Source organism: Osmerus mordax, chromosome 1 (genome assembly GCF_038355195.1).
Source record: "Osmerus mordax isolate fOsmMor3 chromosome 1, fOsmMor3.pri, whole genome shotgun sequence".
Classification (NCBI taxonomy): Eukaryota; Metazoa; Chordata; class Actinopteri; order Osmeriformes; family Osmeridae; genus Osmerus; species Osmerus mordax.
The window spans coordinates 14734474-14755991 of record NC_090050.1 but is presented as its reverse complement, the minus strand read 5'-3'; the positions used below and the strand labels follow the sequence as shown (position 1 = coordinate 14755991).

At 40.9% G+C, this 21518-nt stretch overlaps 2 protein-coding genes across 4 annotated transcripts; one reads left to right on the top strand and one right to left on the bottom strand.

The window, feature by feature from the left end:
• Positions 1-289: 289 nt before the first annotated feature.
• mdfic2 (MyoD family inhibitor domain containing 2) lies at positions 290-3039 on the top strand. The gene is made up of 3 exons (XM_067246068.1): positions 290-352; positions 1268-1481; positions 2789-3039. The coding sequence occupies exons 1-3, from the start codon at positions 290-292 to the stop codon at positions 3037-3039; spliced, it is 528 nt and encodes a 175-aa protein (XP_067102169.1).
• A 10070-nt stretch (positions 3040-13109) lies between these two features.
• Positions 13110-21271, bottom strand: zgc:113054 (uncharacterized protein LOC541322 homolog). Of its 3 annotated transcripts, none has more exons than XM_067240949.1 (11): positions 21119-21271; positions 20648-20837; positions 19956-20047; positions 19630-19862; positions 19284-19520; positions 19135-19209; positions 18810-19047; positions 18330-18538; positions 17934-18006; positions 15292-15409; positions 13110-13841 (listed from the first exon to the last, which is right to left on the bottom strand). In XM_067240949.1, the coding sequence occupies exons 1-11, from the start codon at positions 21132-21134 to the stop codon at positions 13646-13648; spliced, it is 1677 nt and encodes a 558-aa protein (XP_067097050.1). In that variant the 5' UTR covers positions 21135-21271; the 3' UTR covers positions 13110-13645. The 3 variants fall into 3 exon arrangements, with proteins under 3 accessions (XP_067097050.1, XP_067097051.1, XP_067097052.1); XM_067240950.1 differs by having other exon boundaries at positions 18810-19026; XM_067240951.1 differs by lacking the exon at positions 19135-19209 and having other exon boundaries at positions 18810-19026.
• Positions 21272-21518: the final 247 nt, after the last annotated feature.

The following is a 21518-nucleotide window of genomic DNA, read 5'->3' as shown; positions in this document are numbered from 1 at the left end:
TAGTCATTGTGATAGTGATAATGCATATTTGGATAACTTCGTTGTGTCTTTCAACTGTTTGAACCGTTGGAAAATAGCAGTCAACACTTCTTTGCGTGTAAGTGCGACCACATGCGTGCGTGACCAAAGCTATTCAAACCTTTGGTTTCAAAACATTATTTCTTTTAGATCTATGTAATATAGGTGTGTTGGTAACTGTGTATCCTAAACCAATGCTTTTGTTATGAATATATTCTATTATTGATGTATGCTGCAGCGGATCAAATGGAAGATCAAAATCCAAGAACAAATGAGGAAAGAGGAAAACAAATTGAACAGAAGGCAGAAGACAGATGTTGTCTGGTTAGAGAAGGTACGTTTTCTGTCTGGATAGAGCAGTTGTAGGTTTAGAAAATGTGTAAATAAATGTACCAGAGAAAGGGTACACTTTGTTATTTCTAATCAGTGAGTGAGGCAGAGTAGTATTGAAGAAAATAAATGAAAAATGTATCATGCCTGCAGGCCTTATTTCTCAATCAGGTAATGGTCACAGGCACCTTCCAGCTGCATTTGTTACCTAATTAATAACGTAGTTTGCACTCAGTTTCCCAGACACTGTGTATGGTAGAACTGATTCTAAAGCTACAGTACAGTATATAACTCCAAGGCATTGTTGTAAAGCTTATACATACCTTCACCAGTTTTATCGGATGTTACCAGCAACTCCATATGTTCTAAAACTATGTCGCGAATTGTATAGGTCTCACCATCAGAGTGATGAACCACAACGATGCATACTCAAGACTCATCACTCATTTGTGTTTTGATTTCCACAAAGACAGCTTGGGTTGGCTCTGCCATCAAATGATCAACCAAAATGGAGTTAAGCTTACTTGAGTGTTAGCACTGCCTAAGAACCACAGTTGTTCCTGAAATAGAATTAACAGCTGTAGAGTTCTGCTTACATTAGTGTGTACATTTATGCTAATGCTAATAGCCACCATAGAAATTACAACCAAGCCCAGCTGTTATCCAGCAGCAGGAGAATGGACAGTTGTCAGTTTTAACACGAGGTCACTTCATCTGAGTTTTCAATCAATAATTTCCCTCTGCCTAATAGCCTTGCCACTGTATAACTTCTTAAATATCCTCATGAACTAAATCATCTTGATCAATGGAATAAGTGATGTGGTAATGGTAGACATTTATTCATTCCATTTCAAATACTAATTTAAACAATCAACAACAAAAAAATCTGCCCCCAGAGGGAAATCCTTCTCTCACAAAGGGAGTTCAAACGGAGGCTCCAGGCAGTGTGCAGATAATCGGCGTCATTCATGACTGTGAACCTGGGAAGGCCAGCACAGATGAAGAGACCCATAACTCTCACCAGCCGCGGGAGTGTGACATCCCTTCATCTTCTCTGTTCACCATGCCAAAGTACAGCAGGAAGTCCACCTCCTCATCCTCAGAATCTCTCTCCCATCAGATCGACATGGGCAGTGAGTGACATTATTCACCACAGTCTGATGCACTTGCACTAGTCAGATGTTCAGTAGCATACATGTGTACACTCCACGGAATGGAACAGGATCATTCCAGTAGCAAGTAGCAAGTATTTTATAGCCAGTGAGTGTAGTAGTGTTTCTGTGTATGAATGTGCGGGACCTTAAACATTCATGAAATTAGTCTTGAAATTGCACTTTCATAATTGAAACATATTCAATTCATTTGTAGTTTAATTGTATCATACACACAGTCATTCTCAAGGCCCTCAGAGTTTTTTTTGAAGAATTGAAACTATGACATATTGCGAGGTTTATACCACACTTCACTTTGCTCTACCATGTTTAAATGCATTTTTCCATGATTAATTATTAAAATCTTTGAATAATTCAGACACAGAATTTACAGAAAAAAACTAGCTGGTCACAACAGTAAAAAACACTTTCACTGAATGAAGGAACATAATTGATTACATATGTACTTATGTACTTAAATTATTAACAGCATTGATCAGCAAACAACAGTACTGATTAGATAAAGCAGTCCTTTCCAAATATGTTCCAAAATGGACTTACATAGTTAGCAACATGTTTGAGTGGTGTTCGTATTGTTTAAAACATCCTCCAAGCACTGTATCCTTGTGCAAAGTGATGTACAAACTGTACTGAGACTCTCCTCCATAAACATTTCCCAGCAGCCCCTGCAGACAGTACTGTTGTCTGTTCATGGTCATCATTATAGCCCAGTGATCTCATGCTTGATGTCACCCATGAGGGACTCGATTTTGCAAAGGGTGTTGGGAAGGCACACTGCACATTGTTTTGTAACCGTACAGTGCACTGTGGAAATGTTCCTCAGGAGACAGCTATATCGAAGAGACTGCTGGTAATTGATTATGTCTCCAAACAGCTTTCTCCATTGTCCAACTGTGAGGCAGAGAGAGGTGATTTCTTTAATTATGCATGTGTACAAGATGGCTTAGGGAGGAAGAGGAAGCTTTTAAAAGTTACAAACAACAAGTCCAGTACCATACTTTTAGGATCACCAACAATCTATTTTTCAAGTGGAAAGACAGTACATTAGATTAGACATTAAAAGCATTGAACTTGAAACACCTTCAATGCATCAACTTTAAAATGGGTCACAGTAATCGATTGAGAGTACCACCCCTTAAATACAGTCTGAATTTCACTTTGTTTTTTTTTGTAGCATAGGAACTGCATTTGAGTGAGACAACTGAGAGTATTTGTTTGATCCAAGTCACATTCTATATAAAGTGTCAATTTTGTTTTCTATTTTACAGTCGACTGTGCAGGTATCATCCTTAACTGCCTCTTCTGCAGATTCTATGACTTGTTCCTCATGCTGCCAGCCTCATGTGAGAGAGCAACCTACAGCTGCTGCCCCACCTACCAACAGTTCAGCATCACAGTGGATAACACACCTAGCGATGACTGGAACTGTGACTTTGACTGTGGCATATGTGATGCCTGTCACGACACAGGCGAGTGTCTGGAGCTTGCTATGGAGATGTCTGAGATATGCTACCACTAATGTACAACATACAACGAGACCTGGCTGGCCTTACTTGACACTGGCCTGCTGTATCCTTACGGCAGGATGGCCAGACCAGCTGGATGTTGAGTTATATGGGAATGGCTCACAGTTCTCTGCTAACAAGGGGACATAGTCCAATGCCCTTGTGGGGATTGACAGGGCTCATGGTTCCCAGAACTGAGGGTCGATGGCTGTTTTTTTAAGTCAAGACTGAGGGGGCAACCTTGACTCCTACCGTTTGGTGTTTTTATACAGTTCACAAAAATGTTGATCATGCCAGTTGATTACCAGATAAATTTGCCTTGTGTCGAGCTGACTATAAGCTATATAATGTGCCTAACTTCATAATCTGTTGCATGTGTACTCAGAAATCAGAAATCAGAAATCAGAAAGGGATTTATTCGCCATGAACGTTTGCACAGACAAGGAATTTGCTTTGGCAGGAACCAAATATGATGATAGATGATAGAACATCAAAATGGTAAGGGAATCCCACTGTATATCGAGCACAATAGTCAAAACACCCTCTGAGGAGATGGAATCCATCACTGAGGTGTTGTTACATACTGTATGCCTGTACACAAACTGACTGGCTCCAGCCCAATTACACTGAAACACAGAAATAATCTTGAAGCGGGTTCCCTATACTGCGTGCCAATTTCAGTTCAAGAGCTATTGAGATCACAGAAGCAGTTGGAGATTTCAGTTGTAGGACACTTGTCCTTGTGCTCTCATCGACCTCCGTTTTCTCGTAGCGAAGACGGTCCTCTCAAGTGTCGTTGGACTGTTTGGATCACTTCAGTCTCAAATGGTCCTTGGCACATAATAGGAAATAGGACACAAGAGTATGGTCGGAATGCCACTTTGTGAAAGAGTACACAGCATAACACGAAGTCATACATCATCTGTTTTCCTGGGAGGTCAGGCTGAGAGAGGACGTGGACACCAGGCAGACCAAGTGTTATTGGATTATCTCCACTAGCTAAACATTTATTTTCTGCTATCAGATGTGGAGACTAACAGAGTCATCTTGCTGTACAAACAAGAGGAGTGTTACAACCCAGTTATCTAAGACTCTGGGATATGCTGTTGTTTTCAGATGCTTCCTGGAAGCTTCCAGAAAAATTAATCTCACATTCACAGTCCCTTCTCACATTTTTCTACGTGAGAAGGGACATAAGTCTTGCTATAACTCTATAATAGTGTTTTGTTTCAATGAGTTACAATATTGAACCACAGTATTACAGTATTGGAGTAGTTTTGTAATGGTAATACTCATGTTGCTCAAGCTGCCAGACAGCAGTACAGGCACCTGAGGATAGTAGATATTAAGCATGCTGTGCAAAATTGCATGTTTCAGGTCATATCTACAGGCAACACCGCTTGTGACCAATTAGCTTATTACCTGCAGAGGCACAATTACAAAGCTGACTGCTCTAGCTAATACTGCACCATAAAATCTATTGGAGGTCCTTTGTGGTTTTTCGAACATAAAGCGTGTCTGCATAAACAGATGCTTGCTCTGAACTGAAAACATCTGCATGTCTTAAACTCGCTGGAACTCTTTCAAATTACCTGCTAGCTTTGGAAGTAGTGTGTGCTTCAGGAACTGTGATGGTTTTTAATAACATCCAAATGGGCCGTCCTTTACTGCCCAGGTTTAGAAGCTGTCCCAGTCCAGCCGGGACACACAAGGTCAAGTGGTTTGGATTGCAACATTGCACATCCATGTTCACCAAAATAGTCAGAGGATTTGGTTGAGTCATCACTGGAGCTTTTCAACACTGGTGTTAGTAGTACTGGCTATTTAGGCTACTGGGCATTTATCAGACATATCTCAATGCATGTCTGTGGATTGGAGTCTATTTTTCCTAATGATGTTTAGTGATGCTAGACTCACATGAACAAAGTGATCTGATCATATGCTGCGCAGCCATGTATGCATCTCTGCTCTCTAATCGGATATGAGCTTTTCTTTGGAGTTCAGGCCCCGATCACTTCATTAGCGTGAAGCAGGCTCTTCCTCCAGAGCACACAACACTAATACCATCTCCCCTCAGACACTCAGCACTAGCCCAGAGTGGCCTCCCGAGGAAGATGCACCATTAAATATTAATGCCATGTGTTTAGAGGGGTTTTATTTCAAACAGTGGGTTTGTCAGCATCTTATGTACTGTTCCTCAAGATGCAGCCCATGTGGAAACAGGGTCCCTGAGTCTGATGTGTAGCACAGTGCCTCTGGAATTATTTAGGCGTGTTTTTCTAATGGTCTTTTTGTGTTAATATTCCTGACATTTTCACAGATTCTTTTTTTTCTACAATGGAGCTTTTATAAGTGGATTGGGGTTATGCTTTCTGTACCGAGATGCAGAAGGTAGCTGTACAAAAGGTGTAAATGTTTGATTTGTCTGAGTTGTGTTGGCTTCATTTCTGACACATACTGATGCATGTGTTTCACACATCAAATTATACAACCTTATTTTCCCAGTGGTTTATTATCGAAGAATGCATTATTTTCTGTACCAAATGTTACAATATTTTCTGCACATGCCCAAAGACTTGTAATATTGAATGGTTTCATTTGTTTTGTATTGCTATGAAGTCAGGTGAGGGAGTCAGGTGGCTGAGCGGTTAGGAAATCGGGCTAGTAATCTGAAGGTTGCCAGTTTGATTCCCGGCCATGTCAAATGACGTTGTGTCCTTGGGCAAGGCACTTCACCCTACTTGCCTCAGGGGGAATGTCCCTGTACTTACTGTAAGTCGCTCTGGATAAGAGCGTCTGCTAAATGACTAAATGTAATGTAAAGTTTGTAAGTGGTACTTGAGCCTAAATCCATCACAACACTAGATAATATAAGTGCAGACTGCGTTTGGAGGGCATGCCTTAACCTATTAAAGAATGCTACTGTGCATTTTTGTCATTTGTCCTAATTTTTTGTCAGTTGTACTATTGTCCTAGTTCAGTTTACATGTGTATTCACACTTACTCCTTAAAATGAACTTGACCTTACATTCTTATAGAGCATGAGTGTGTGTGCAATGTGCCCAATTAGGCCAGGGGCATTTATAGCACAGTATAAACTACCACTCCCACAACATCCTTTAGGAATTTAGCATGGCACCACTGACTATTGAGTCTAAATTTGGACCATGTGTGTGGATGTATGTCATTCAAGAGCACAGGCCCAATTGACAGTTGGAAAAGTAAAGTGAGCTCTATGCCCACGGGCTGTGAGTACCACAGCACAAAGGGAGTTCCCAGTGGGCACCTTAAACCAGGCCCTGGGCAGGGTTTTATGATACCTTTCAATCATCTACAGATTCCCAGCTGAAATGACAGGTGATTTGACTCAGCCTCCAATTAATAACCTAATTTGAACAATCAAGAGCCGAGCAGGATGGGAGAAGCCCTTGTATGGAGTGTGCGAGGGCTGAAGGGCTGGAGGCCCATAGTGATGGCTTGATTGTAGGGAACATTGCTGCCTCATCATCTCACCTACTGATTGTAACGGCAGCCCATCCTCCCAGCTGGGGCAACCTCACCTCCTACCAGGTGTCTGAGGTGGAGCCTAGATCCTTGAGAGAGTGGAACAACTGGCATGGTGAGGGGAGGGGGACGGAAGGCATAGGGGGTGAGTAGGGGTGGCAAACATGGCATGGGATGATGGAGTGCATCAAGCTCTCTGAGTGCCCCCCCTGCCCCCACCCCCCACAGCGTAAAGGAAATTAAAGAGCCGTGTAGCAGGAGGAGGAAAGGGGAGGGAGGGGGTGATTTAGAGCATGGCACAGGGGGATGGGGACCCGGCGTATTGGAGTTAATTACTGAATAATGAGGAACAATTTATTGTGTTCTTGTTAGAGACATCAAAATGCTGGATGCAGCCAACAGAGAGTGGGAATGCCTTTATACACCCCTCTAAGTACGGTGTTTAACTTGTAGTCATTAAAGAACCACTGCCTGGGCCAGTCTCAGACAGCAGGGAAAGCAGGTCCCCAGGGTTGGAGGAAGGACCAGGCCCACTGGGCTCTCACCAGGGGCCTTAAGTGCCTGCCTTCTCTTTGGAGAATTTATTCAAAGAAATAATAAGGGCTACATTAGCTGCAGATCGATCTCCAGCCCTATCTCCCAGGCTGATGCTGATGAGGTTGCCATAAGTCCTCCTTCTCACCTCCCCACCCCTGTAAATCTTAATCAAGCTACTGTTCTGTGTTGGCCTCAACCATAAGAAATGCCTTCGTCATGCTCACGTGTGTTAACAAGAAAAAGACATGATTGGAATCTCTATCGTTCAGTGTTTTATGTTAGGAACAAGAACATTAAGAAATGTATATGCACTTGAAATAACCTTTTTGCATCGAATCTACTGTATATTCTAGTACTGTAGTAGTCTGTCAGTCACTAGTAGCCACAATAAATGAAGGGTTTTGACAAAAAAAAAATAAAGTTATACAGTTTTTGAAGGAACTACTATGTACACAATATCATCAACAATTCATGGAAAGTTTTGAGAGTTGGTTTCACAGTTTACCTGGGACCTTTAAGTGTCAGTCTCCCTATGGGTGTGAAGTATCACTGCTCTTTGATGTGTTTAAATGGCTGCCAACAAAGCAGCTGTCAGCCATGGACATGTCAGAAGCAATCCACACCAATTATTATTGAGTATCTGTCATGCATGATTCAGAGACTGTACAGTTAGGTATGCACAATAATATTATGGCACCAGAGCAAAATTAAGAAAGTCCTCACAATAACCAGTGTGTTCACTTTATCAAATTCTAACAAAGTCCATTTTATCCTGTGATGATCTCTTATAATGTAAAAAAAAACTGTTAAATATTCCATATAATATTAATAATTGGCAGACTCAAGTTTATTCATTTCCATATTTTGGTTCCTTTTGCTTATACACCGTGGCCATGAATTATTACTTTAACTTTGTCAAAGGTTTCCACCTCAAACAGCACATGATCACTGAGCCACAAATCTCATACTCTTATGTGAGATGCATTCAGTGCCTCGAATGACATTGAGAAAGAGAGAGTGCTTAGTGTGTAGCTGTGCTGTGTAGCCCAAATAAATATGTTCCATCTGAGACTGGTGCAGCCTTCGGAATGATCCCGCTAGACAGATGAGTGCTACTTGAATGTTAATGAGGTCTCCTTTAGACACGCATAAATTAAATGATTAGATGTCTGCAATCATGCAAGGTCCTGAGGTGCCCCCTATTTATGGCATTTGAAATGTAGCTAGCTTTATTTACGACGTGTCTTTCTTCACAGGCTTCGCCACCTGAGCAGCCTAATGCTTTCAAAAGACGAGTTTTTTAATGACCCTGCAAATGAATCATTTTGGCAGAATCATAAGAGAAATGGAAACCCCCTTCAAAACAAAAGAAGAACATTGATTATCTATGGTTTATAGATATACTGCATCAGTATAAGGAGCAGGGGAATACAGTATGAAGTAAGAGAGATATGAAATGTAGTACTATTTGTTTTAAATATATAGTTCAATGATTACTAAGATGATTGCTCAGTACGGGATGAATATATGTTAATATGTTGAGGGTTCTGAAAGCACAGGAAATGGATGGTGCATGTTCCACTGCTTTGTCAAAAGTCTTATTGTTACCACATTAACCCTAACCTATCATGATGGTTTTTATGATGACAAACATCAAGGTCTACCTACCACAGAACACATTCGTTAGTTGATGCATCATTCAATAAGACTTCTTATGGACAGGGCATCTGATCTGAAGAATCTGATTGCAGACCAAGGTAGCCAAACTTAGTTTTTTAGTATTTTGTTCTGTTTTATTATGCTCCAATCAAGACCATCCACAGAGTGTTCCTCATTAATAAAATAATCAAAAAGACTGCTTGAGAGAAAGGTAGCCATGTGTGTCCAAATATCCCAGCAAGATGCTGGCCCTATGATGGAGAAGTAGAGAGTGATTGCTTTTCTATTGAAACATCAGGCTCTTTTTAAAGACATCTTAAGGTCCTGAGAACACCCTTGGGTGCAGATGCAGCAATAATGAGAAGTACGTAAGTTTCAATCCTCCTCTCAAGCAAAAGTCAGGGCTTTCTGTGGCTAGAGAAATTTATCTTAAGATTCTCACTTATTTCCTTCTATTTATTACGATAATGAATTTCCGAGTGCTGTGCCAGTTTCACTGAGCCTGCTCCACGGCCTAATTCTCTGTAACATTTGCTCATTGCCGCTGGGGCACATTATATGAAGGCAGGGCTTACAATACCATCAATATGCCCAGGACGACAATCGGACGTTTCATAGATATTAATGGAACTGAAAATTAAATCAAATTAAGTTGGAGTGGAGCTATCGAGGTTATGATCAATGCCTTTTGCACAGTCAGATTTAATATGGAGTTTGTAATTTGAGTGTCCAAACAAAATGTGCATCTTAATAGGGAAGATGAAAGTAATCCCACATGGGGAGGAAATCAGACATTCACTGCATTGTAATTAGAGAACTCAGAGTAATGTTCCTCTCTCACAGTACTAATGTTGAATAAAAGCTTTCATGTGTACCGTTGATACAGGGTGTGAGAGTTAACAAAGAGTATATGAATAGTATGGGGCTGTATCTTTCATTGGAAATGAAAGGCACAAAGAAACCTATGAGTGAGAACAACAATGGCCGAGGAATAGTTGAGTATCTTCTAAATCAGATTTGTCAGTTGGTAGCTGTCTTATGCCTGACCCAAAAGTAATGTGAGAGTAGCCAATAGGGCTGCTAGATGTATCATTACAGAACTGGTAGAGAACAATTACGACTTTGCTGTGACTTCATGGACAAGCCATGCACTCCATAAAAGCTCAGTTGAGACAGCATCTCAATAATGCATGTGTTTGCTTCCAGTTTTCCTCCCATGTGCAAATATAATACAATATTATAACACAGGTTGACAAAATGTACACATTTTCATTATTTATTGCAAATCCATCGTTCTGTATATACACAGCGGTCACCTGAAATTAGATTGTGTTTAGTCAGCAGGTGAGCATGATACCAGCAAACACCACAACTAGGCTCAGATGAATAACCCATGAGCTGACAAACAAAACTGCTCCACAGTCTCACACCATACCTACCCCCTACTGCATTGAACACAACCACACACAAAACACACATTTTTCCTCAAGAAAGAGGCAAGTTATTCAAGCTTGTGACAAGCAACTCAAAGACACCACAATTCATTAGTGGTGTAAGAGCAGATTTTCAGAATGAAAATTAATTTAAATGTACTACACCGAACCTTAAAAAATGCATTAAACTGTCTTGACGGCCATTTCCATCCCTTGGGCTTGAGCAACAAGGGTTTATCAATAATTGCTCATTTAAACATGCATATAATTAAAATACACTATATTCCCAAGTTTGAATCAAGGTCCCTAAAATGTCAACCACTATGCAGTTTGTAAAGGTTACTTGGCATCTGTGTGTCTTTTCCCACACTTGTTCCCACTTGAAATCTCATTAGTTTATTTGCTCAATTTTGAAGGACACCACTTGTACTAACAGCTGACAGGGCTATGGTGATCAGGTATTTGCCATTGACACTGTGATGTCCAATATCTATTAACAAGCCATGAATCTGAATCCTCTACCTCGTACCTGGGAGTCACATGTCATTCTCACTGAGCTGTCCTATAGGAATGGCCCAATGGTCCATCCATTGAGGGGTATTAATGTTGTCAAATGTTAATACGTCATCACAAAGTCTGGATGTTCTCGCTCATCCAGACCAGGCCTGACCAGTGCTGCAGATTGTTTCCTCATGTTGTGCATCGATCCAGGTCTACTTCTGAATGGGTCCCTCTGTGAAACGTTGCATTCCAGGACAGACTTGGACATTAATCAAAGGTGGTTTAAAGTGTAATGGCACAAGTGCTTTTTTTCTGCTGAAGAACTGTTTAGCACAACACCAGCATGTTCACATGCACTGCTCCAGAGTGTAATTGCAGCACAAGGAGGTCATAAATAATGTATACAAGATCACTTACACCTCATGAAGCAAGCCATAGGTCTGAAGAGAGATCACATTTTACAGCTGAAAATACTGATTTGGTTCCTGTGGTTGCACTTTCAAGGAAAAACAAGACCTTCAGAGAGGTCTTTGAAACAGTTTAGAGCAATACAACACATGGCAGCGATACAACAACCTCTATAAATGATACTACTGTATGAATAAATTTCTGTCTATATAGAAACATTTAACAGGGTCTCCAGAACTCAAAGATCTAACACAGAGGATAGCTGAGTTGTTCGTGTCTGTAAGCCTTTTACACTCAATGCAAATATCATAGGAAAGATCTGTTCACCTTAATTCAGCTTTAGCTAATGAACATCTGAAGTTGTTAAAAGAAGTCACAGTCATGTTTGTCTTAAGGAGAGATTACGATTGCAGATGCGAAGTAGTTATTAACTCCAATATGAACGAAGGGTATGAATACATATTAGAACGGCAAAGTCCTTTACAATTGCTCACCTCACTTATTGGCAAGCACTAGCAACAAATGAACAGTAACATATTTTATTTAACGGAAATATAACACATTTAAATCAAACTGTATTATAATTGAAACTACACTCGTATTTATTTTAATTTCAACATGAATTGATCCAGATAATGTCCAGTGCCAAGGTGTTTGCATTCTAAAATTGGAAAGGTGTCCATTTCTCAAAGTTTTTCCTATTACGCAAAAATCTGAATTAGTTGTTATGCCCCTCAGAAATGTGCTAATATTGTGTTTGATAACCCTTGTTTCTAACAGTTTCCTGAACAGTGGCACAGCCTAGATACTACAGTAAATTGGGCTGACTGTCAATAGACTGCCCCTTTGTGGCCATAGAATGGAATGCCTGTGAGAGCCTAGTGTTTGAGCTAGTTTATTGTTTTTTGTTGAAAGTAGGATTTGAGTGTATTATCCAAATTGTAAATCATAGTGATATTATGCCATCCAGAAAACAAACTGACCTATGGTGTCCACAAGGCTGGTTTCATCTGTCTTAAACAGAAAGTTTAACTGAAGGGTGTGGACCATCAGATCTCTCCATATCTTAATAGGATCCTCTCACTCACCATCCCTGCTAATGACTGGGACCAATTATGTAAATCTGAGTATGGTCACTAATAGTGAGAAGTTGCTCAAACAAACACCAGCACTGTCTCATTGTGTAGATGGTGTTAATTGGCCACTCTTTTGCTGTAATTGTAGGGACTAAGGCCAAGCCCTCAGCTAACCTCTCCTCTAAGTATTGTTTTTCAGCACGTAAACAGTACAGGGAGCAATTAAGATGGCGCTCATGAGCAACACTTAGAGAACCAATCAGAAAAAACCACGAGAGACAAACTCAGAAGAGCAGCAGTGCCATACCCACACTCACACAATAAGTTCACAAAGATGTGAGAAAAAAAACAAATACCAAACATTTTCTAACATGTTTGATTTATTTTGTCTTGTCCCATGGTCAGTATGAGAAATTTCTCAATACACTGCACATAAATGTAAACTTATTTTCTCAGTTTCAAAGACAAAATCTGTATACTTACATAAACCAGTCAATTGAACTGAAAGAATGATGCAATCACAATACATTTCACAAGAGATATAAGATACATCATTAAGGAAGATCTTTGTAGAAATTATGTCTGTGATATTTAATTTCAGAGACCATACTAATAATAAATGCATTTGTTTAGTGTATTGTAGATTGGGTTCAATCACTTCTGTAATGCTGCTTGCGATTTGTAGGTAGATTACCTACAAGCTTGTGTTTATATAAAACGGAACTGAAGCAAGTTTAGTGTTATGAACGGTATTTCCATTAACATTTAATTAAATAAGACCATGGGGGTTCCTTTTTGCTCATCCACTATCATTTTTTTCATGTAATTATCCCATTAATTATAAAACCAAACATTCAGTCATTGACAGTGTAAAATATTGTGTATTCCATGCATCAAAATCTTGAACTGTGATCCATTCTCAAGTGTACTGAGCACTTATGAAATGGACCCATCTGAAAGGGCCAATAGCTTTAATGCTTGTTTATGAGGGTCACTTACAGATTAATGCAGCATAATTATCTCTCTATAAAAACATCAAAAGACAGCACAGTGAACAGTGTAAAAAGGTTATGGAAGCCTAAATGCTCTGAAAACAACCGGAAAAAAATAAAAAGTTCACTCCATCACTTCTGAAGAACATTTATTACATCCGGAAACATAACTTTCAGTCTAGGTTACATTTAAGTCTATTTCGGTGAAGTTTGCTAATATTGGCAAGACAACAACAACAACAACTATTATTTAATCTAGTTTTAAATTGAGCATTTTGTCTTCTGTAGATTGTGGCAAAGTCCCAACATCATAATTTGCCCTAGACTTACATTTGAACATAAACATGCTTCTTTTCTTTATTAATATAGTTATTTTCTTCACAGTGAGGTGGTAATCACGACCCGATCTTCCCTTGATTCATCCAATGGAGACCAATTTTGGGAGGGCTGGTTCCTTTTCCAAAGAGTGACTCCTGGAGAGGAACAAAGAAAGTTTCTCACCCCCTCCTTTTACCACAGACTTTGCCCACCCTCTATGACTAAGTTATGCCCTGTCATGTAGTCTGAGGCATCAGATGCCAAGTAGACCACTGCAGCTTGCAGGTCTGTCACTTGAGCCAGTCTTCCAGCAGGGATATCTGACAGCCAGCGCTGCACAAGAGGCCTCAGACTCTCTGAGTGGATGAGAGGGGTGTCAACAATACCCCTGAATGGAGAGAGGGAGAGAGAGAAAACAACAAGAGGCATCAGAGACATCAGAACCAAGAGTGACAATGTCGTATCAGAGCCAGCACTTTGGTGACAAAAATAAACCCAATTATCCTTTGGAAAAAGGGCAGACCATGCAATCTCTGATGATATTTACAGTGAGACCGCTGGCGTTTATTAATTGACACGTCTCAGGAAACGCAACTCACTAACTCCCCTGCTCTGATTCCTGTCTGACATATGCTGAAACTTGTTTGAAATGGAGTGCTTGAGGGGCATTTAAGAGAAAACAGGTGCAGTGCTGATTCTGTTACTTTTTTCCTTCATGGCAGGTTGTTTTAAGTCTTGGTAACATTCCAGTCTAATAGCTGCCTGTCGGCATTAGTCAGACATTACCACTGCCGTCCTACTCACATATTGAAATGCTTTATAGACTCAGCATATGAACACAAATATCAACATGTCTGCATTAAATGTGAAATGACTTTAGACTTGATGCGCAACTGACGTGACAGCAAATAAAAGAAGCAACGCTGATGCATCTTTTGCATGAAGCCAACATGTTCCTGTAGCTCGATACAAAATTCCAACATTTGGCTAAATTAGCACTTCCGAGGAGCCTGTGACACCTTGGTTAACATATTCCACCTCAATTATATTTCTCTTCAGCAGCCTGTTATCTGGAACCTTTCCTGGCAATCAGAGGTGCTGTTTTCCCTCAGCCAATTTTCTAGATAATGCAGCTTATCACCGCTGCGGCTAAAGTTGCCAATGAAATCAGGCTGCAGTCAACCTAGCAAGAACTAATTGTGTCCCTTTTTTATGCATATTTACTGACTGTCACTTCAAAGAAATCAGCAGCCCATTGAGACACCCTGTTAGCGCGGGGAAAAGAATTGCTTCTTTGCAAATTAAAATTAGCAAACAAGCTGGCGATAAATAAATCTGAGCATGGCGTGTAAGAGAACGGGTGCTTTGTTCCAAAGCTGTGACGAGGCCCGGCTCACCCCACAGACCGGACGGATTTGCTAAGGGATGGCTGGGGCTAAGGGATGCTCCACTTAACACACACGCACTGCCTTCCTCTGTTCTCCTCTTTTCTTCCAGCTGCTCAGCTTCACAGACAAATAGACACAAACAAGGCGCCATTGTCGTGGCGACACTTCAAACGAGGATGCTAATTTGATTCCCTAATTGAATAGAACAATTAGAGCAAGTGTTTGGTTGATTCATCCCCCAAGACTTCATCTAATTAAGCACTGATGCATTGTTTGAGGTCTTAAATTGGCACCTCATTCTTAAATGGGGCTCTTCATGTACAGGCAAACAAATGAAGTTTGTTCCTCATCCCAACTTCTTTTGGCGGATTAATACAATACAGTAGCAATACCAGAGAATACAGGACCGACAAATCTGGTAGATGGTGCATGTTAAAAGGTAATACTTACGGAGAAATGCAGTTGACCCTGACTCCTCTGTCAACCCATTCTGTACCAAGCGTCTGTGTCAGTTTGACCACTCCTGCTTTTGAGGTGTTATAAGAAAGCTGCTTCTGTGGATGGGGCACTGAGGAGGAGGAGACAGATGGGAAAGGAATTAAATGGTTAATTGAAATGGCACCTAGCACTGTCATCAACACAAGGAAAAGCAAAAATTCATACATTTAGTTAAAAATCATCATATACAGTAACACGTTTTTTCAATGCAAATTGCCTTATGTCAACATTCAGCTTGACACCAGAGTGGATCTTTACCTGTGTTAATGTCTAAACATTCAAACACTTTTAATCCTAAACAGTTATTAAACTAGTATAGTATATTTTAAGAAAACATGGTGGGCCTACTGTATCTCAGTGTATAACTTACAGTACACAATTTTATTCTCATGATTGCTCTTTTACAAGCTCCCCGCTATCTGCTAGATTCTACATGAAAACACCTCCATTAACTGTGGGGACCCTGTGGATAAAGCCATGTAAAATTAATTGCTTCTAATGTCCAGTTATGCACTGACTTCAGCAACAAAGGCAGTGTGCCATTTGTTTGCCTTGACCATCACAGATGTTGCACGCTGCATGGGATGCTGGGAAAGGGGCTCATTTTTTAGCTGGTTGATTAATCATCACAAGGAATGCTCCAAGTTACATACAACTTTAGTAGTTAACCCCGTCACCCGGTGATCTCACTGCCAAATGGCTTTGGTGGGGACTGGGATGATAAATAAGAGCCAGCAGCAGAGAGGCAGGGGCCAGTTCTAGGGAGACAGGCCCCACTGACCACCCCCCTCCCTCTCCTCCCACCCCCCTCCCTCCCTCTCCTCCCACCCCCCTCCCTCTCCTCCCACACCTCTCGTCTCTTTGAAAGGGAAAAGTGCAGATGAAGAGGAAGGGGGATGCTGTTGTGATAACATGGTGGCGGGACAGGAGAGTGGAGCATGTTACAGGGCATGGTAAGGTGAGGCAGAACGTAGCACTACTGTGGTTAATCTGTGGTTAGGGTAATATAAGATAATGCGTAGTGTAAGGCAGAACATGGTGGGGTAGGTCCCTAGAGACCTGCTGAGGAGGAGCAGAGCCTTGGGCTTACATACAGATTCAAGGTGAAATCCGACTTATCAGGACAGGAAACACAGCCACTGTATAAAAGCAGCTCAAACTATTATAATCCTCACTGAAGACCTGATGATAGAGTTCCCAAAATACTGTTCAGAAAACGCCTTCATCCTTCAAATCAACCTGCATTGATGTTTTCTCCATATCTAAGAGTAGTAATCCTGGGAGAGAGAGGGGAGGATGAGGGAGAGGCCCTTTCTAACATTCACTCTGCTACTTATTGCACACTTGAAGTGGAGAAAAACCATGCTCTTTTATCAGGTATGTCTTTACATTAGAAATTCCTAGGGACACAGAGTTCAAATGATTACTCTGGCTAAAGAACTGAGAAATTGAGTGTTCTCTTCCTGTGTGCATTAACATTCAGTTGTGAAATGCAGGTGTTAGAATGAAGAGGCCATTTATTCTCACTGTCATCCACCTACATTTCCAAAAACGGAAAAATAGTGTATGACTGTAGCAAACTGCGTATTTCAGGAAATAAAACAAACATTTATTGCTGCCCTTACTGTCTATAACTGAGACTCTGAATCTGCTTGAAAAATTAGGCAAAAGATGAAAAAAATACCCCCCACATTTTATTCAGCAGATGGACAAAAAGCTGTCACCACGCATCTTAATTGGACATTCCCGGCTGCTTTTTGATACTCTACTTGGCCAGAACAGGTCCCATCTGATTATACATTATGACAATATTATAACAGATGTCCAGACCAATAAAGTAAATTCCTGCAGGACTGCGTGTAATGTGAGTAATTGATCACTTTTTTATGCTGGCCACTATTTACCAGCATGCTCCTGTTTTACAGATTGCCCCTGCAGTCGGGACTAGGGCCCATATGGCACAGTGGTTTATTGGTGATTTGACTATACTGCTGATGAAGTGCTGCTGTTCCTCAGGAGGAACCTGTTGGAGGAGGAATTAAACTGGGGTTGATTCACTTTGGGTTTACAGTGTGTTCAATTACATCTAAAAGCATCTTCCGCTGCTTGTACAAGGCCCTTGGCACAGACAGGGTTGTTGCCAGCAAGCAGGAACCCTCTTTTACATGTTGGACCTCAGGTTGTCTTCCACATCCTCCCCTCAGATCCACAGAGATAGGATGTTTATTATGATGCAAACAGGCCTGGCAAGCAGCAATGACAACACTATGTGTTTGCATGTGAGAGGGTACAGTGTAGTAAAACAGAGATTCTGAAATCCTATTGGAACTTTCTCCTCCGTGGTTATCCAAAGTTCACCAGAAGACAATGACATCATGCAAGTCCAAAGAGGTCTTTAGGGTCTGTTGCCAGTTAACAAGATGCATAATGAAGCACAGTGATGATGTGAGCTACTCAGTGTTGTGAAGTGTGCAACACACTCAGCTCCACTATTATTCTCTTCTTAACTCTCCATGCCAGAGAGATTAAAGACATCTTCGCTCTATGTGTGGCTAAGATCCAAAGGGAACATATGGAACAGAGTCATCACTCACCTATGAGGCTGGCCATAGAGGCTGTGTTAATGATCTTTCCATAGCCTTGCTTCAGCATCACACGGCCTGCAGCCTGAGGCAAGGATTCAGGGGGAATGGACAAATTAGAAAACCTCAGCACAGTGGTCAGATCCCACTAAAGAGACTTAAACAGTCCAGAGAGAAAGGGCTATCCCAGTCAGAACCAGACAATACAATTATAGAGTAAATTAAATAATAAATCAAATGCTGAAATATTTTATAGATATATACTGATTTGATATAATACCTGCCTCCTGAGCAAAAGATGAGCTCATGTGAGCCCACACCAACCAGTCTTTCTACCACAAGATCAGTGAATCTGATGGTTGTGGGTCATATAGAAGCATGGATGCTTTAGTGTAGAGGGTGACCTACCTGACAGCACATGAATGTGCCCCTCAAGTTGACATTAAAGGTTTGGTCCCACTCCTCCAAACTGGTGTCTTCACTGGCAGAGTTCATGTTGATCCCAGCATTGTTGCATGCAATATGTATCTCTCCCCATTTGGAGACAATGCTGTCAATCATCCTCTGGACATCCGCTGATTTGCTGATGTCGGCAACAATCAAAATGCAGTTGATCCCTTTATAAAAAATAAATAAAAAAATACATGAGCTTGAAATGGTCATCATAAAAGATCTCAAAGCATGGTGAGTAAGTTGTCTGTCAGTCTCACTGAAGTTTCCAAATTAAGATTCTTTCTCTGTGAGTACATTGCCATCTGCTGGCCAAAATATTTAGTACAGCCATGTAAAACTTCAAGCTCCATCAATGGTTGGAAAAGATGAATTCATGTAATGAAGTATGTTACATCACCATAGAGCTAACTAGTTACTGATTTGCTTTGCACCAACCTTTCAGAGTGAGCTCCTCCACCACACTCGCAGCCTTCCCTTGGTCCATGTCCACAACAGCTACCTTGGCCCCCGCCTCTCCCAGGGCATGTGCGAACGCTCGGCCTATCCCCTGACCTGCTCCAGTCACATAGGCCACCTTGCCATCCAGATGCATCCGCTCCAGTATCAGCCTCCCCTTGACTCCCCGGAACACCTCGTCATCTGTAACCCTGCTCTGAGAAACACACATAAGCATCTGCTGAGTTCATGAATTGATACAAAAATACACAAAGCTGGAAGGGGGTTATGATCATAGTTACTGAATGAAGCCACTGATAATTACTTGTGAGCCGGGACATGCTAATAGCATGGGCACTCTGCGAATGATACTGATGCCGTCTCTCAGAGGAACAATAACCTGTAAAACAACTCAAACTTCACCAACACAAACATGAAGAAATTCTAATGACCAGGCTGTGATTTGACACGGACCTGTTCCACACGAGGATCACTCCGAACAAACTCGTTAAAGTCGCGGAGGGCAATTCCATTTTCATCAGTGGTGTCTTTCAGGTACACCTTGGCCTTAAACAGGGAGTTGTCCACACAGAGAATACCACTGACACGAAGCAGGTTATTGTCCAGTATATAGTTGTAGTAATGGATGTAGTTGTTCTTGTCTGCATCAATGAAGATCATATCAAATTGTTCTCCTTTTGATGCCAATTCCTTCAAGAGAAAGAACACTGTTGGACAGGGAAACAGAGACATACTACATATGTCACTTACTTTGTTTATTAAAAACACAGATCATTTAATAATAAGCAACTTTGGTCACCTTCAAGGTATCCATAGCGGAACCAATCTTGACAGTTATCTTCTTGCCATGTGGAGACTTGTCAAATATGGGTTGGGCAAATTCTTTAAGGTATGGCTCCAGTTCACAGGCAACTAGGGAGCCATCCTCAGGTAGTCCCTCAGCCATGGAAAGCGCCCCGTAGCCTGTGAACATGCCTATCTCTAGAATCCTCCTAGATTTACTTGTGTGAACAAGCATTTTCAGAACCTGGCCTGCACTTGAGAAAACAAGACAGTGATTTGGAAACTGTAATTGTTATTCCTTTAATGACATGTGCACTGCAGAACTCATTAATAATGTCACACCTTCAACATGTCCAGTGATGCATTCTTTTGGTAGACGGAAGCGAGTTTTGCCTTCCTTGTAGACTTTGTCCCAGTCATGGTCCACTGTTTTCCTACAAATAAAAAATTAAATGTCCCAAGTGAAGATGTATTATTGTGAATATACTACCGTATTTCTTCGAATGATCATTTTTGGTGCGGCGTTTATTCGAGCGCGGCGTTTAATTAGTAAGAGAGAGGCCCACTGCATACTTATATTCTATTTTTTTTTTTATAACATAATTATTCATAAGTATGCAGTGGCATAACGACACCTCTGACGTTGATAACAAACCAAACCGTTTAAAAATCGGTTGAAAATTGAGCAAGTTATGGTCATTTAAAAAGTATATGTAGCACCAACACAATGTCATGGGTGAGCGAGTTGACTGTAGCAAGATGGCTGCCATGTGCCGACGTTCAACTCCGTTGTCCGGCAACGCGGACGAGACATCTACCCTAAATATCTATGGTGGGGACCGTCGGAAATATTTAGAACTCACGCATCGAGGGCGGCGTTTAATCGAAGAAATACGGTACTTCAACATGAGAACTGCAATTATTTAGCTAAATGTTTAGGTTTTATATTTGTTATTAAATTGACTACCGGTATACCCTTACTTACAGTAGACAAGATGACGTAAAATAATATAAAACCAATATGTTTAGCCTACTTGTAGAGCTCAGCCAGAGGTTGACTTTCCTGGCTGCTCATCTTCTCCAAATAGTCATCCAACCCTGCTGCAATGTCAAGGGCCTTCTGTAAATTGCACCTCAACTCATTTGTAATGTTGGTACTGACATCCGCTATCTCCTTGGCTTTGGTCAGGAAATCCACAAGGAATTCCATAGGGGTATCAGAAACTGTGTGAAACAAAACCGAAGATATGGTCATATAACAATACTACTTCAGTTAAGACACCCACAGTCTTTATCAAAATGATACATTTCATTTAACAATTATAAATCTCAAAAATACACCGTAGTCTATGGTCGACGCTGGTGCCCAACCTATTGTAGACTCGTTTTAGAAAGTTTCCGATGCATTTTACAATTTTGTTTTGTCGAATTAAAATATTCAGTTTGATAGGTAAGGCACAATTATGGAAAAATACATTTGAGCGTTGTTTAATGTGCATTCAAACCTTTGCCAGCCTGCATGGTGATCTTCGCTGAAACTTGAAGGTCCAACTAAGAAGTCGAGATTTGCAATGCAGAGACTGTGCAAGCCGACTACAGTAGCGTAGGCCTACTTGTGAAGGATTGTGTAAAAAAATATTTTATAATTTGTGAGGACTTCACGCAACACTGCAAGAAAGAACAAAGTCTGAAAAGTTTAAACACGTGGCAGTACGAATTGACTGTCACTGTCAATCGTTTCTTTCGTAACCTGAGCCTTTTCTATCTTGTAGGCTACAACAGGATTCTTTTAGAGCCCTCGCGTGGGAAACATACGAAACAACACCTTAAAACTTCGTTGAATGTGTCATTTATTTAAGGGAAGGCTTCTCACATAATAATAAAAATGTCTTAGTAGACTTACCT